Below are 14,905 nucleotides of genomic sequence, written 5' to 3'. Positions count from 1 at the left end.
CTGTAACATCAGAAGAGCTGCTTTGGGATGTAAAGTCAGCTAAATTTCAAGAAATCTTTCCCTTTTATGAAAAGCACAATCATTTAGCAACAGGTACAGAAAGGTAAGTATTGAAGCTGCAATTTTTTTTTTTAAAGATTTTATTTATTTTTTTTGACAGAGAGAGACACAGCGAGAGAGGGAACACAAGCAGGGGGAATGGAAGAGGCAGAGAGAGAAGCAGGCTTCCCGCTGAGCAGGGAGCCCGATGGCGGGGCTCGATCCCAGGACACCAGGATCATGACCTGAGCCGAAGGCAGACGCCTAACAACTGAGCCACCCAGGCGCCCCTGTTTGTTTGTTTTTTTTTTTAAGTAGGCTCTACGCCCAACGTGAGGCTCAAATTCATAACCCTGAGATCAAGAATTGCGTGCTCCACTGACTGAGCCAGCCAGGTGCCCCAGAAACTGCAGTGTTTTCTTAAATCTTTTAGATGTAAGCTCAAAATATGAAGCCCTGGTTTTAATGTTTACTGTATGGTACGCTTGTCTTTTCTGCCAAAAGGAGTTGTGTGGAGATTAGTGAGGTATACGTTTGAAGCTGATTGTAAATGAAATCGTTCCTCAGTAGGGAATTACCGAGGGGTTAGGTGGTGTGTTGGGAATCACCCTGGATTAGAAATTCTAAGGTTGGTTTCTATGAGGTCTGATGTCAGAAATTTGTGCCCGATCCTACACAAGTTGCTCTAGTTTGCCAAGTCTTCATTAGGCTAGATGATTGCTAGAATTCTCTGTAAGTCCCTCACTGAGTGGGAAAGGAGGGGCATTGGCCCTGTAGTAGGTTGAAGAGTGTCCCCTTCAAAAGATTCGTCCAAGTCCTAACACTCAGTACCTGTGAATGTGACCTTATGTGGGAATAGGGTCTTTGCAGATGTAATTGATTTAAAGATGTCTGGATGAGGTCATCCCGGATTAGGGTGGGCCCTAGAGCCAATGGCCCCTGCCCTCATAAAAGACAGAAAAGGAGAAGATTCACAGAGATGCAGGGGACCAGGCCATATGAAGATCCATGTGAAGACAGAGGCAGAGACTGCAGGGACGCAGATACGAGCCAAGGAGTGCCCAAGATCACACAGAAGCCACCAGAAAGCAGGAGAGAGGCACAGAATGGGTTCTCCCTCAGAGCCTCCAGAAGGAAGCAATCCTGCCAGCACTTTGATTTTGTACTTCAGGCCTCCAGAATGGGGACAGAATCAATCTCCACTGATTTAAGGCCTCGAGTGTGTGGTGATTTGTAGGCAGCCCTAGCGAATGAATACCGTCCCCTACGGGGCGGGGGCTCTCTACTGGTGACACACGAGTAAGCGCAGCTACACATGATGATTAGAAGCCAGTGCTGCCCATCTTTGCCAGACCAAACACACGTGGAATTCTAATAGGGGCTGTATTCATTTCCAGTGATGACTTAAGATAACAAGCCTCCTGCCCTTATAGTCCTGGAGCTCTGAAGTCCAAAGTCAGCCCCACTGGGCCACAATCAAGGTGACAGCAGGGCCCTGCTCCCGTCAGAGGCTCTTGGGCAGAACCTGAGCATTCTGTGGCTCGTGGACATATCACTTCCATCCTCAAGTGTCTCTGTTCTGTCTTCATATCACGTTCTCCTCTGTGTGTGTAAAATCTCCCTCAGCCTCCTTGTTTTCTTCTTAAATTGAGATATAATTGACATATAACATTGTATTAGTTTTAGGTGTACAACATCATGAATTGATATAGGGACGGATATATACTATATATATATAATCACCACAATAGTTTAACATTCATCACCATACATAGTTACAATTTTTTTCTTATGATGAGAATTTTTTTTTTTTTTAATGTAGGCTCCACACCCAGCACGGAGTCCGACTCATGACCCTGAGGTCAAGACCTGAGCTGAGATCAAGAGTCGGAGGCTTAACCAAGTGAGCCACCCAGGTGCCCCTGTGATGAGAACTTTTAAGATCTTCCTCAGTCTCCTTCTTATTATGATACCTGTGATTGCATTTAGAGCCCACCCAATTAATCTAGGATAAGACCCTTCATCACATCTCAAGGTCCTTAATCATATGGGCAAATACACTTTTTCCCTATAAGGCAACATTTACAAGTTCCAAGATTAGGATCTGATACCTTTGAGGGCTATTATTCAGCTGGCTCCAGGAGGGTGGGCGGTGTGCTGTGTCTCTAGTGAAATGTCCAGTAAGCCACCTAAAGCAGTCCAGTAGAAGGGCTGGAAGCTCTGCCTTCATCTGACTTAGTCTTTTCCTCCTGCACTGAGGGTTGGGTGGGGTGAAGTCTAGGCCTTCAGAGAATATAGAATAGATACTACCTGTGCCTCAGTTCTCTCTCACCAGTTTTTGAGTGTCTGCCTCCTGCCTTCATTCAATCTTCCACCCAGTCTGATGTCTCCCAGCCCCTCTTTTGAAAATTCCAACCCTGGGGTGCCTGGGTGGCTTAGTTGGTTAAGGTCATGATCCCAGGGTTCTGGGGTTGAGCTCCACGCTTGGTGGGGAGTCTGTCTCTCCCTCTCTTCTGCCCCTGCCGCTTGTGTTCTCTCTCTCTCTGTCTCTCTCAAATAAATAAATCTTTATAAAAAGAAAAAGAAAATTCCAACCCTTCCAACAGGTTAGGACCTACCCCTACCCTCTCTCTCCCCAAGTATTTACCACTTTGGGCTTCAGCCTCTGTTTCTAAGGGTGTTCCTCTCTTGGCCTGGAGTGTGTGTGTGCGTGTGTGTGTGTGTGTGTGTGTGTGTGTGTATGTGTCCATGTGTGTGTTTTGGAGGTTGGGGGGTGAGCTTGGGTTCCATGAATTAGGAGAGGACTGTGGTGCCTGGCGTACTTCCTGGGAGTTCCTTGACCAGGAAAGTGTGTGACCAGGTTCCTTCTGAATCACTCAAGGGCAAGCATACCTTGCCCCAAGGAATGTTCTATTTCTTCCAGAGACAGCCTAGTCTGATATCACATGATGAAAACACTTTCTTCCTATTAATAGTACTTTTGAATCCTCTCCTGGAAAATCTATAAGCCTAGCATTATTGAATCAAAGAATTCTTCCCAGCTCCATTTTCACCAGAAGGGCTCCACATTAACTGGAATAGCTCCCTCTGAGTCATTTGGGATGAATGGTGCTATTCTTGAACACGCTGTTTCCGATCTCCAAATTTATCTCTTGATAGAAGTGAGTGTGTGGGTGTATGTGTACATGTGTTCCCCCAGCTACATGACTGTTAGTGGATTAGAGAATTGGAGGTAGCAGAAAGTATATCTGAGTTTAGAAAGGGGGGAGAGGCTAAAATAAAGCCCGAGAAATATCTGAAGAGGGAAGGACAAATCAAGAGAAGACAAAGAGTTGGGCGCCTGGGTGGCTCAGTTGGTTGGGCAACTGCCTTCAGCTCAGGTAACGATCCTGGAGTCCTGGGATCAAGTCCCTCATTGGGCTCCCTGCTCCGTGCGGAGTCTGCTTCTCCCTCTGGTCCTCCCCCCTCTCATGCTCTTTCTCTCATTCTCTCTCAAATAAATAAATAAAATCTAAAAAAAGAAGACAAGGAGGAGGCACAAAATTCTCCTGGAATGTAGAAGCACAGAATGTTCTTTCATGCTAGTGTTGGGAGCAAGGTTTGTGGTGCCTAATGCTTTTTAAAATATGGAGGGTACTCTTTAGAAAGGAAAATACAGAATGAGTACAGAATTTGGTACAGGGCTTTGGATGAAATCCAGACGTCCCGAAGCTTATATATCATTCGCCTCAGGGCGAATTCGGTCTCTAATTTGAATCAAGGCCAACATCCACCTTCTAGTCATATGATTAACATCAATCATTCCTATTTCCCAACAATGTGATTTGAGCTAAAAGCGTCTGAATCATGTATATATTAACATATTTCTTCGTTTTTTAATTTTTAAAAAAAATTTTTAAGTAATCTCTATACCCAACGTGGGGCTTGAACTCACAACCCTGAGATCAAGAGTTGGATGCTCTAGGGGCGCCTGGGTGGCTCAGATGGTTAAGCGTCTGCCTTCGGCTCAGGTCATGATCCCAGGGTCCTGGGATTGAGCCCCACATCAGGCTCCTGGCTCAGCAGGGAGCCTGCTTCTCCCTCTGCCTCTCTCCCTGCTCATGTGCGCGCGCTCTCTCTCTGTGTCTCTGTGTCTCAAATGAATAAATAAATTCTTTAAAAAAAATTTTTTTTTCAAAAAAAGTTGATGCTCTACCAACTGAGCTAGTCAGGCACCCCTATTTCTTCTTTAATATATATCAACATTATATATATAATATATATATACATTATTTAATATATATTATATGGAATCTATGAAATCTGAAATCTAGTGGGCACGCTTTACACATAAAGTAGATTTTTACAAAATCATAAAATGACATTTCTATAACACTTTATAGCTCAGAACACCCTTTCAGACTTCATTGAATCCTGCTGAGAAACTTGTAAAAAAAGTTTATATTTTCTCCACATTTTACATGAGGGAAGCCAGCCTTAGAGACAATTGGGAGATTTGCCCACCCACATGGCTTTGGTGAATGGAGGAATGGCCAGACTGGGGCTCCCCACTTGCCAGAGCTGATGGGGTCACATGCAACTGGCAGACACTTCTGCTTACTGGGCCTGGAGCAGGGTGTGGGGCTGGTAGGGGCGTGGACAGAGAAGAAGAAGAAAAGAGAGTCCATCAGAACTGCCTGCATTACACTGCTTTTTCCTGTCTCTCTCCAATCTCCCCTGGATTTCTCAGCTCCAAGCTCAGCAGGCAGAACAGTAACGTGCTTCATAGTTAGCGCCAGCAGGAAACAAGGGGCTGGTGGTGAACTGGCAAGTGCTTTAAGATCTGGAGCTTGTCTATTTATGAAGGTGGACACCCGTCCCTGAAGCTTGCTGTCCTCCTCAGAGCCAAACTTTCGAGTTCTCATCATGAACTCACAAAGGGAGAAAAGTCCAGATCCTGGTCTTCGGACTTTGAATGTAAGCCCCACCCCCAAATTGTTTACAGCGCACGCTTTTTTTTTTCCCCAATTCAAAATGAAAATAATTATGCTGAATCCCAAGGGAGTAACAGGCTCCTGGCAGCAGGGATGGGACAGTGTGGTTCATGTCAGTGTTCCCAGTCTGTCCGCTTTGCCCCACAGCTGGAGAGCTTTACCTTGTGCTGTTTCTTTCCCTCTCCCATCCTCCAAGAAAGGAGATAGCCTTAAGTGGTCAGATTTCACAGCAAAGAGCTGAAAAAGAGGAAGGAGCCTGGAGAGGAAAGGGACAGGAATTATCTGTGCTGTATGAGGACAATGATGAGAAGAAAAGTAAGATTAAAAAAACAACTTACAGAGGGCTTTATACTCGTTGAGAAATATACACAAAGGACTTGCATTTCCTTAAATTATTTTTAATTGTATGGAATGGGTCCTTTTTTAAGTCCAGTGCTGCCCTGGACTGAGCCCCTTGGGCTGTAGCTTTATAAGCATCACGCCTACAACCTAGAATCTTGATTAATTCATAGAACAGTGATGGGAAAAACCGTGCAAAACGATGCACTGCTTACGGGCACCTTAAATGTTAGGAGCTTGCCCTATTTGAGATTAGCAGCAGCATAACTCTAATCCTAAAATTAGATGAGGACCAAATTTTGAAAGATGTTTGCCACATCTGCAGCTGGTCTCTGGTTATTCATCATGGGCCTTGTTAAAAACATCGTATTAGAGACTTTGCAAATCCCATTACACTCTTGACTCCTCCCAGCTGTGTACCCCACCCTCTTGCCCATCCAGTCAGGGGCAGTCCAAACACCCCTCCCCCAATACACACCTTCCCTGCTTCCTCAGGCTCGCTGGGGAATGGCTGGAAAATTGAGGGAAAAGGATGGAGCAGTAATAGGGAAACCACAGCCCTCTATTTCCTTGTCACTAAGTGCTACCCTTACAAAATGGTGGAACACGGTGAGATGTTCTTTTTCTTTCACCAGGAGAAGAAACAGTGGATTTAAAATCTACTGGGCAGCCGTTCCAAGGATGTACCAAGTTTCTGTAGGAGCAAGTCCCCCCTCTTCTTTTCCGGTGCAGTACAAAGCATTCTTTAAAAAAAAAATCTCTAACATGATTATCTAACACAGCATTTTTGACAATTGTTATTGATTTATGATGGTACCAACCCCAATAGGCCATCCACCTGAGAGTTATAATTGGCAGAGAGGAAGAACAAGCCACGGTTATTGCTGTGGTTTAGAGAATGTGCTTAAGAAAAAACTCTGTTCCTTACGCTCCATTTAAAAAAGTATACAGCGCAGAAAAATGGCTTATATACTTAACCATATCTTGCTTTCACAGCGTTTAAGATGTTAGGAAAGCTCAAAAGAACTAAGCAACATATGAAAAATAAAAAGACCCATGCCTTGGATTCCTGGCTTGTCAAGACAAAGGTTCTAGACCCTTAGGCAGTAGATTACCTGAAAATGTTTTTGTGTGTGGTGGAAGAATAAGTTTTATACACACACCTTTAACTAGTGTTTTTTTTTTAATTTAAAGCATTAAAAACACATGGTTAAAAAACCAAACTGTACAGGAATATAAAGTGAAAAGAAGTTTCTGCCCTCCTTGCATTTCTGATCTGCCCCCCCTTCCCATTCCTCTGAGGTAACCATACTTTTTTGTATTTTATTTCAGAAATATTCTGGGCTTATAAAAACATCTATCTCTCATTCTCCCCTATTAAAAACCCAAATGGCATACTTTAAAATACTATTCTGCAATTTGGACATTTTCTATTTAACAGTATATCTTGGACATTTTTTTCAAATTAGTTTTAGAACTTTTTAACTTTTTTTTAATTGAAAAGTAAATGCGTAACGGAAAGGAAGTGAGAGACAGCTGGCTTTAGACAAATATGAAATCATCACTGTAAAGGCTAATTATCTTCCCTCTGGAAGGAGATTAGATTCATTTTTTCTCTCTTAAACACACATGAAGGAATTATTATAGCTGGTTAAACAGTGACTTGGGTGGACAATTTTATCGGGCCAATTAAACACCGAGGACTTTTTAACTCCCCAAAGTATAGAAATGAAGGAGATGGTTTTCTTCAGTGAACAAAATGATCTTTCTTTTAGACCAATGTGACAGTCTCCTGAGAGGCCTTCCCCCTTTTGCCTCTGTGGTGCTTCTCAAACGATTTTATATATGTCAAAGTGCTCCAGAATGGTTGTCACAATTTCCAGTGGTCCCTGATGAAGTTACGGGAGGATGTAGCAGAAGTTTACTGGCAGACAAATCCATGAGAAACTGGCTGAGGATTGGTCAAATGTAAACATTTGGTTTACGAGCGCCTTGGGCCTTTAACCACCTTCACTGCAGAGCTAAGAATGAGCAGCCTCCTGGCAGGCAGGATATGTATTTTTAAAAAAATCCCTCCTTTGGGAGATTTCTCATATACACACAAGACTGAAGAAAGTTCTCATCGATGAACAGCATACAAGACTGTGGACAAGGAAATGATGTTAAAAGTCAAATTTCACCAGAGGACACTGGAGTCCAATCAGAACCCAAAAATCTGAGACAAATAATAAACTTGACACTAAAGGTCAAATCAATAATCAGAGTTGAGTCATTTACCACCATTATTTGCATAGGTTTAACTATGTGGACACATTTCCTCACATTCCTTGATTTCAGGGCTGGGAGAACCCTTAGTGATCATCTCTTTTAATAAATAAATAAACAGACTAAAAAAGATTTAGTGACTTGACTGAGGTCACACACAGCTGGCTACTACAGCCTAACTCCCTAGTGAATATGCTTAAGTGAGTATAAGGACACCATACATGTAAAAGAAGATACGTAATATGCAGGATGGTCATCCCTGTTTAAAAAGCAGAACAGCATCACATGGACTTTCTAGTACAACTTGGGTGACACCATTCAAGAGCAGGAGGGCCTTGAATTAGGAAGCTGGAAGAGAGGGATGGAGGCTAGCAGGTAGCCACAGGCCAGAGATGGGGAGGCCAGTCAATGGAGAAGCTGCAGGGTCTAAGGTTCAAGAATTCCATGGCAGGAGCAAGGCTAGGCCGCTGTGGCTGGGGACTGGGGACCTGATATCTGCCGAGAACAGAGTATTTCCTCTTTTCATTCATTCTGCTCAGCCAGGCATACATTTAGAGAGAGAGGGGAGAAAGTCAGGGTCCAGGAGAAACTTTTCTTCAGGTTTTCTCTCTCCTAAAGATTCTGCTTGTTAATTCCGGATTTATAGGTAACCACCCACATACAGTGGTATTAGTTAATGACTTACTGCTGTTTTCTGCTAAGCTGCTATCAGGCAAATTTTTTCCAATTAATTTCATTTTAAAAAGTGTTGCCTAACCCTAGTTGCACATTAGAATCCTCTGGGTAGCTTAGGAAAAAAATGCTGATGCCACAGCCTAACCCAGTTAGATTTTGATTTCATTGGTCTGAGGTCTTAGCATTGGTGGGTTTGAAAAACTCCTCAGGTGATTCTAATAGGTAGCTAGGGTTGGAATCATTGATTGAAACCATCAGGAAAAGTTTCAATCAACTAGCCAATTGTTTTCAAACAATTACAATAGCATTGTTTTCTTCACATCTGTCAACGTGATTCATTAAAAAGTAACAAAATAATTTGTAGAACATACAGTCATCATCGGACTTTCTCATTTCCTATTCATTTTTGCTGAGGAAAGTCAACATATGACTGACTTCAACAGTAAATCTGAAACTGATGGTTCCACTGAATCTCGTCTCCATTACCTTCTGTGTCCAAGTCACGTCACAGAGATTTGATATAGTATCACTCCTCTTGCTCTTTATGTGGAAGATGTCTGGGCAGTCCAGGAGGCTTGGTACTTATCAGAGATTCCAGGACAGGTTGTCATCGTGGGTCTTTCTGTGCCATGGAAATTCAGCAGAGAAATCAGTGTGGGCCGGAATAATCAGTAATGTGGAATTCCTTGCTGCTTTGGGGCTCTCTTTTATCTAAGCAGAAGCTTAAAAGTATTGCCTTCCTTTTCTTGTCTCCTACCTCATTTTTTTCCTCCTTTCCTTCTAAAACATTACAGAATGCAGAAGATAGGAGTAGCAAGACTCACTATGATAAATAAAACTGAGAGTGTAATTTAAAGGCCATTTAGTTCAACCACCATTGAGACCAGGAGATCTCCCCAAGATCACGCACTAGATCACACCTGGAGCTGGACCTGGAACTGCGGACCTGACTCCCAAGCCATATTCTGTTCAACATACCAACTGGCCTTTCAAAATAGACAGCTCAAAGATATTGGGGGGGGCTTGTCAAACTCCATCCCTTCCACTTCACTGATGACTTATTTTTTGACGTCTTCTCAGACCCATCTTGCTTAATTTGGGACACGATAGCTTCCGGACTTTGCTCCCTTCTTCCTCGCTAGAGCCCTGTGCTAATAATTGTGTTTTTTATTGTTACATGCTCCTGGTTGATGTATATTTGTTGAATACCTGCTGTTGTCAAACGTCACAAGGTTCTAAGAGTAAATACAAACTAGAGGACGGCCCTGCTCTGAGGAGAGCCTGGCTGGGGCTAGACCCCAGTAACCAGCGTCTCGGGTCACATTTCCCGGCTCTCCTGGTCCGGGTCTCTGCGGGCAGCTCAGGCCCGGGGAGGAGGGAGTTTCAGGCTGGATGTAAGGAGTCGGCCGGGCTTTCCTCAGGGCTGGTGAAAGGAGCGAATAACCCGCCGGCATGGGAGGGAAGACCCCACGAGTGAGCTTCTGCTCCATAGGTTACAGGGCGTGAGGGCAGCTGGCCCCTGACTCAGCCATGCCCGACTTCGGCCTGCCATCGCCTCTGGAGGGAAGGCGGGCCCGCCAGGGGCGGGGCCTGGGAAGAGCGGGAGGAGGGTTTGGGGAGGAGGAGAGCAGGAAGGAAGAGCCTGTGGGGAGGAGCCAGGAGGAGAAACCCGGGAGAAGCCCGGGAGAAGCTGGAGGAGAAGGCGGCGGGGAAAAAAGGCAGAAAGGGGAGCGGAAAGAAGAAAGAGGCGGGCGGAAGAAACAGGGAAGGGGAGGAGCCTGGTTGAAGCCGGGGGCGGGGCCACTGAAGGGGGTGGGGCCGGGAGCGGTGCCAGGGGCGGAGCCGGGCAAGGGGCGGAGCTGGGGGAGAGGCCTCCAAGGCCGCCGCCGCCGCCGCCGCCACCGCCGCCGGTGCGCGTTCTCCTCCAGCGGGCCTGGCCGCTGGGGCGCTCCCTCAGTCGCTGTTCCTCGAGGCGCGGACTCCGGTAACCCCGGCCGACTAGGACGCCCCGCGCGCCCCCCGTGGGCCGCCGCCGCCGGGGCCTGGGGCCGCGGAGACACTGGCGCGCCCGGCCGCCGCCGCCTCCTCCCTCGGCTCCCGGGGCCGGCATGGAGCTCTTCCAAGCCAAGGACCACTACATCCTGCAGCAAGGCGAGCGCGCGCTGTGGTGCAGCCGCCACGACGGCGGCCTCCAGCTCCGACCCGGTGAGGCTGGCGGCGCGAGGTGGCCCTGGGCCCGGCACGGCGCGGCGGCGCGGGGCGGGGCGGGGGGCGAGGAGGGGGCGCGGCCGCCCCTCGGCGGGGGCAGCCGGGCGGGCGCCGCCTGCGGCCCAGGCGCGCGGGGCGGGGCGGGGCGGGCGCGAGCGGAGGCACTCGAGCTGTCATTATTTCCTGACGGGAGGGAGCTCCTGTCTCGCCTCTGCCCCTCCGCGGGGGACAAAGGGCCGGCGACCCTCGTCCGTCCGAGCGCGCCTCCGCGTCGAGATCCGCTCTGCTACCCCCGGGAGCGGCCCGGAGCCGAGCCGGAAAGTTCGGACGAGGGGCGCCTGACCTTAAAGGCCTCTTCCACTCTGGAGCGGCTCTGGCACGTCCTTTGAGACAAGTTCTGAGTTCGAATCCCATCCCGATCTCGGGCCAGAAACGATCGCGCCAGTTCAGTGGAAAGTCCTGCGGAAGGTTCACTCCCTGTTGACATCTATGTGTTTCTGGTCCCTTATTGTTAAAGGTGTGACTTTGTTCTGGTTACCTCATAGGCACCCGACTTAAAACACCTTTTCTTTGATTTTAGTATTATAACTGAACTGCATTGTAATGTTAAACTTTTAATACTTTCGTATGACTCAGTATTGTCGTACAGGATGTATCGTGGGGCCGTGTTTGGGTGTCATGTAAGCTGTTAGGAGATGCCTAAGTCTGCAACGATTCGTTTGCGTTAGGAAAATTGGTGACAGCGGTGAAAACAGAGCAGTCCCTGCCTTCAGAGAGCTGACATGGGTCCAGGGGGCGGTTTCCTTTGTGGGGGGACTCCGTAGCACCTCCCCGTTTGAGGTTGCCGGTTCCTTTTCCTAATCATCTCAGAGAGCGCTCACTTCAGAAGTGAGAGAATAGAATTCTTTAAAGAAATAGCCAGAAACTTAAAACTTACTTGTAATTCTTGTGTGTAATGTAGACAAGGATTACATGCTATGAACTGAGAAGTATAGAAAGTCCAAATGAGCGTTTCATATCACAACTGTTAACCGTGTGTAAGATGATTTCCAAGGACCTTTTCCCTAATATATTATTCCCAATCCCCACAACAGCCTTACAGAAGCAGGTGGTGGTATCCTCTTTTTCAGGTGCGAAGACAGGTGTGAAACTTGAGTAACTTGCCTGAGCTCACAGAGAGAGCCTCCAGAACACTTTCCGGCAGGTTCCACTGCTTTCTTATGAAGACCTGCTAGTTGATTTGTGAGAGCAGTGAAGGAGAACTTATTATTTTTTTCCTAGGCTCTGGGTGTATTTTCTAGCTATTACATTTTATTTCCTCTATTCAGAATGGAAGAGAAATGACTGCACCCAGATAAAGTTCCTGATGATCTTGGGACAGAAGTTGTTGTAGATAGGATAATTTTGGCCAGTCTCCAGTCATTCTATTCTCTGTTTTTCCTGATTTGACCATTTGCCTGGCACACCCCCCACCACCCTGCCCCCAAGTTGGGGCAAGGCTGCAAATGCTCCTTGAAGAAAGGTAGATTGCAGAATTCTCCAGGCTGCCAAAGAGCCAACTCTTTAGATTCTTAGGGCTTGACTATTACAGCTGGATGGAACTTGAGATCATCTCCAGTTCATCGGACAGAACGCTTTTCTGTGCCTCATTTCCTCAACTATAAAATGAGGGTTGGGCATTTGAGTCCTTGTACATCACAAAAATGTTTTTAAAACAATACCAATTTGTTCAGTGTTTGTTCAGTGTACATCTTGGAGGACCAGAATTATTGTGTTTTGTAAAGAAACAGGAGATCTCTAGGTGGTCACCTGTGAATTTGGGCAGTTGATTAAGACATAAATAGGGAAGACTTGGTTATTTACATTTCTAGGGCCAGTCTTTCCTTTCTCTTAGCCTCTAAGGTTGACAGAGGTGAACCAAGCTAGTGGAATTACATGCAATGAAGTAAGGTCACGGGAGTTCTCTGAATAGGAGGGGTTTTAAGTGAATTGTTTGTCATTTTCTTTGGTTTGTGTTTGTTTCTTGTACCAGGAGGCTCTCCAGTCCTGGTTGCTTGGGGCTAAATTACTCCCCTCAAGCGAAGTAAATCAACTCTTCTTGGATGCTGGCTAGCAACTTTCAGTGGAAGGCTACTGAAACCCATGCTTCTGAGCTAAGAAGCTCAGATGAGTCACTGGTTTAAGCCTTTAAGGAATATTCACAGGGTAATATGGGCCTAGATTTTGGATTAAGCCATGTGATTTGTATTACTGTTTATATATCCAAAGTCCATATCAAAGGGCAAATTAAAAAATTTTTTTCTGAATAAAATGGCTATAGTCTTTGCAATTAAGTTTATATCACTTCTGAGGATATAGGAGACCACAGAGAGAAGTCGACCAAAAATCTAGAGGAAGGAAGAGGTCATTATGTTTCTGAAGTAACAGCCTGTTTTGATCTTGAGTATTCAAGTGTAGCCAGTGAATAAAGGATCCCATGCATTAAACTTTACCAGTTTTTCCTATCCAGTACTCAAGATCCTTTCTAAAGAATGACTATTAATGGTATTTTAATTGGATAAGTGCTTTTCAGATCTTTTTCTATAGAATCATTTAATATTCATTTTATTGGATCTTTTCCCTCTGCTTTCATGGACAGTTTTGCTATTGTTTGTAATGACAGCATTTAAAATCTCATTGCTTTCTATTGGCTATTTAACTGAATAGATGACTGACCAAGTCCTTTTCTTTTCCAAAGGGCAGTATTATAAAACCAAAAAGCCTGTGAGCATTGTGGCTTTTGTTTGTGGCTATTGAACTTTTCTTTTTCCTAGAGATATCAGAAGAATCGCGATTGATATTTAAAGACCATTTCCTTAGCCTAGAATGTTTATCAGCCCCTTTCCTGCCTAATTTATTCTGTGAGACCCAGCTCGGATACTGTGTTCACCCTAGCCCACATCCCTAGGGCAGAAATATTGGTCACCTTTATCGTGTTTCCAAGTGCTTTTTATGCCTAGTGCACAGTTCACTTATAGCCCATACTGCATCATCCTATGATAATATTTGGTTTGCTTCTTCCCTAGTGGACAATGCATTCTCCAAGGCAAGGACCGTATTTACTCATCTTGGTATCTGGGCTTTAGAGTGGTTAGGACGAAGAAGTCCTTTTTGTGTGAGTTGAGCTAAAGTCCACGTTTTTTCTCCGTAATATCATTGCCATAAAAGTAGGATGTTGTGTTATGCTTAATATTAATTTTAGGCCCTGTTTTAGAATATCTTCTAATTGGGGCAGAAAATCTCTGTCCAGCTGGGTGAGGAAGTAAATATGAGGAAAGATGAATTTCCACTTGTGTTATTTTTCTGATTTAGCATCACTTTTTTAATCTTTGTAGTAGTATTCCTTATTTTCTTCTTTAACATTGTTTAAATTTTTTCAGTTTTTTCTTCTAGCTAAACACTTGAGTACTGTTATTTTTTTCTGGTTTTTCCAGTTTCTTAAGGGTAGTTGAGGAGTCTGCGTTCATATATAGCAACTGCTTTTTGGTGGATGCTTACGTCCTTTGCAGGGTAATGACTACGGGAGATTGTTTTATTTTCTACCAGGGAAAATGATAAAGCTCTGTGTGAATATTCAGTAAACTCCTGAGAGTGGTGTTTTACTATCTGAGAATAAGGATTATAATTTAAAGACTTAAAAAGGAATATAATACAGTCTACTATTGGGGAAGGGTGATGTGGTCTTATCTCTTTAGTCTTAAAATTGTTTCCACTAAGTCCTTGTGGCTTTGTCTAATATGATGGTGTTATGTAATTTCCTGCAGAGTATTGCTTCATTCTATTCTGAGACTGAGTGACCATAAAAAGATGGCAAAGCATCTGTCATATACATAACATTCATAAGCATGTAAACTATATTTATAGATATGATACTCTGAATGATGAATACCAGAGAACATTTTTTTGGAGGGGATAGTAGCTCTCAGAATTCACAGAAACCTTAAAAATTTGATGAAAATTATTTTTAGTATGTCATATGAAGTTAACTTTTTCTGAATGAGAAATTATAGAATTGAAATCCACATAGAACTTTTATCTCTTTTCAGGAATTGTATTTTATGAAGCTAGATTCAGTTTATTTAAAGTTTTTAGTGTCATTTGGTATTCAGAAAAAAATGATTTTGAACTTTATCTTTTTAAGAACTCATGTTTACTAAAAATTCATGAATTACCATGACAAAACGTAATAGGGCATTTTAATTTATTTTTTAAGATTTACTTAGAGAGAGAGAGTGCAAGCGAGAGAGAGCATGAGCAGGGTGAGGGGCAGAGGAAGAATCAGACTCCCTGCTGAGCAAGGAGCCTGAGCCTGATCCCAGGACCCTGAGATCATGACCAGAACCGACGGCAGACACAGGTGCTTAACA

The 14,905-nt window shown here is 44.6% G+C and overlaps 1 protein-coding gene across 6 annotated transcripts in view; it reads left to right on the top strand.

Moving 5' to 3' along the window:
• Nucleotides 1-10,158: 10,158 nt before the first annotated feature.
• The window catches only part of INPP5F (inositol polyphosphate-5-phosphatase F), an 81,220-nt gene continuing 76,473 nt past the window's right edge, over nt 10,159-14,905 (top strand). For 2 of the 6 annotated variants that reach the window (XR_012381629.1, XM_073904108.1), the window contains exon 1: nt 10,175-10,496. Coding sequence is in view for 5 of the 6 variants with exons in the window: in XM_073904108.1 (XP_073760209.1) it covers nt 10,400-10,496 (97 nt within the window). In the remaining variant the exon portion in view is untranslated. Of the gene's footprint in view, nt 10,497-14,905 lie in introns of all 6 variants that reach the window. The other 4 variants (XM_025881031.2, XM_073904109.1, XM_025881028.2 and 1 more) reach the window with 4 other exon arrangements.

The sequence above is a fragment of the Callorhinus ursinus genome, unplaced genomic scaffold (assembly GCF_003265705.2).
Source record: "Callorhinus ursinus isolate GAN/ISIS: 27379988/994484 unplaced genomic scaffold, GSC_fseal_2.0 scaffold20, whole genome shotgun sequence".
Classification (NCBI taxonomy): Eukaryota; Metazoa; Chordata; class Mammalia; order Carnivora; family Otariidae; genus Callorhinus; species Callorhinus ursinus.
Note: the sequence above shows the minus strand (reverse complement) of the source record. Positions and strands in the feature narration are given on the sequence as shown.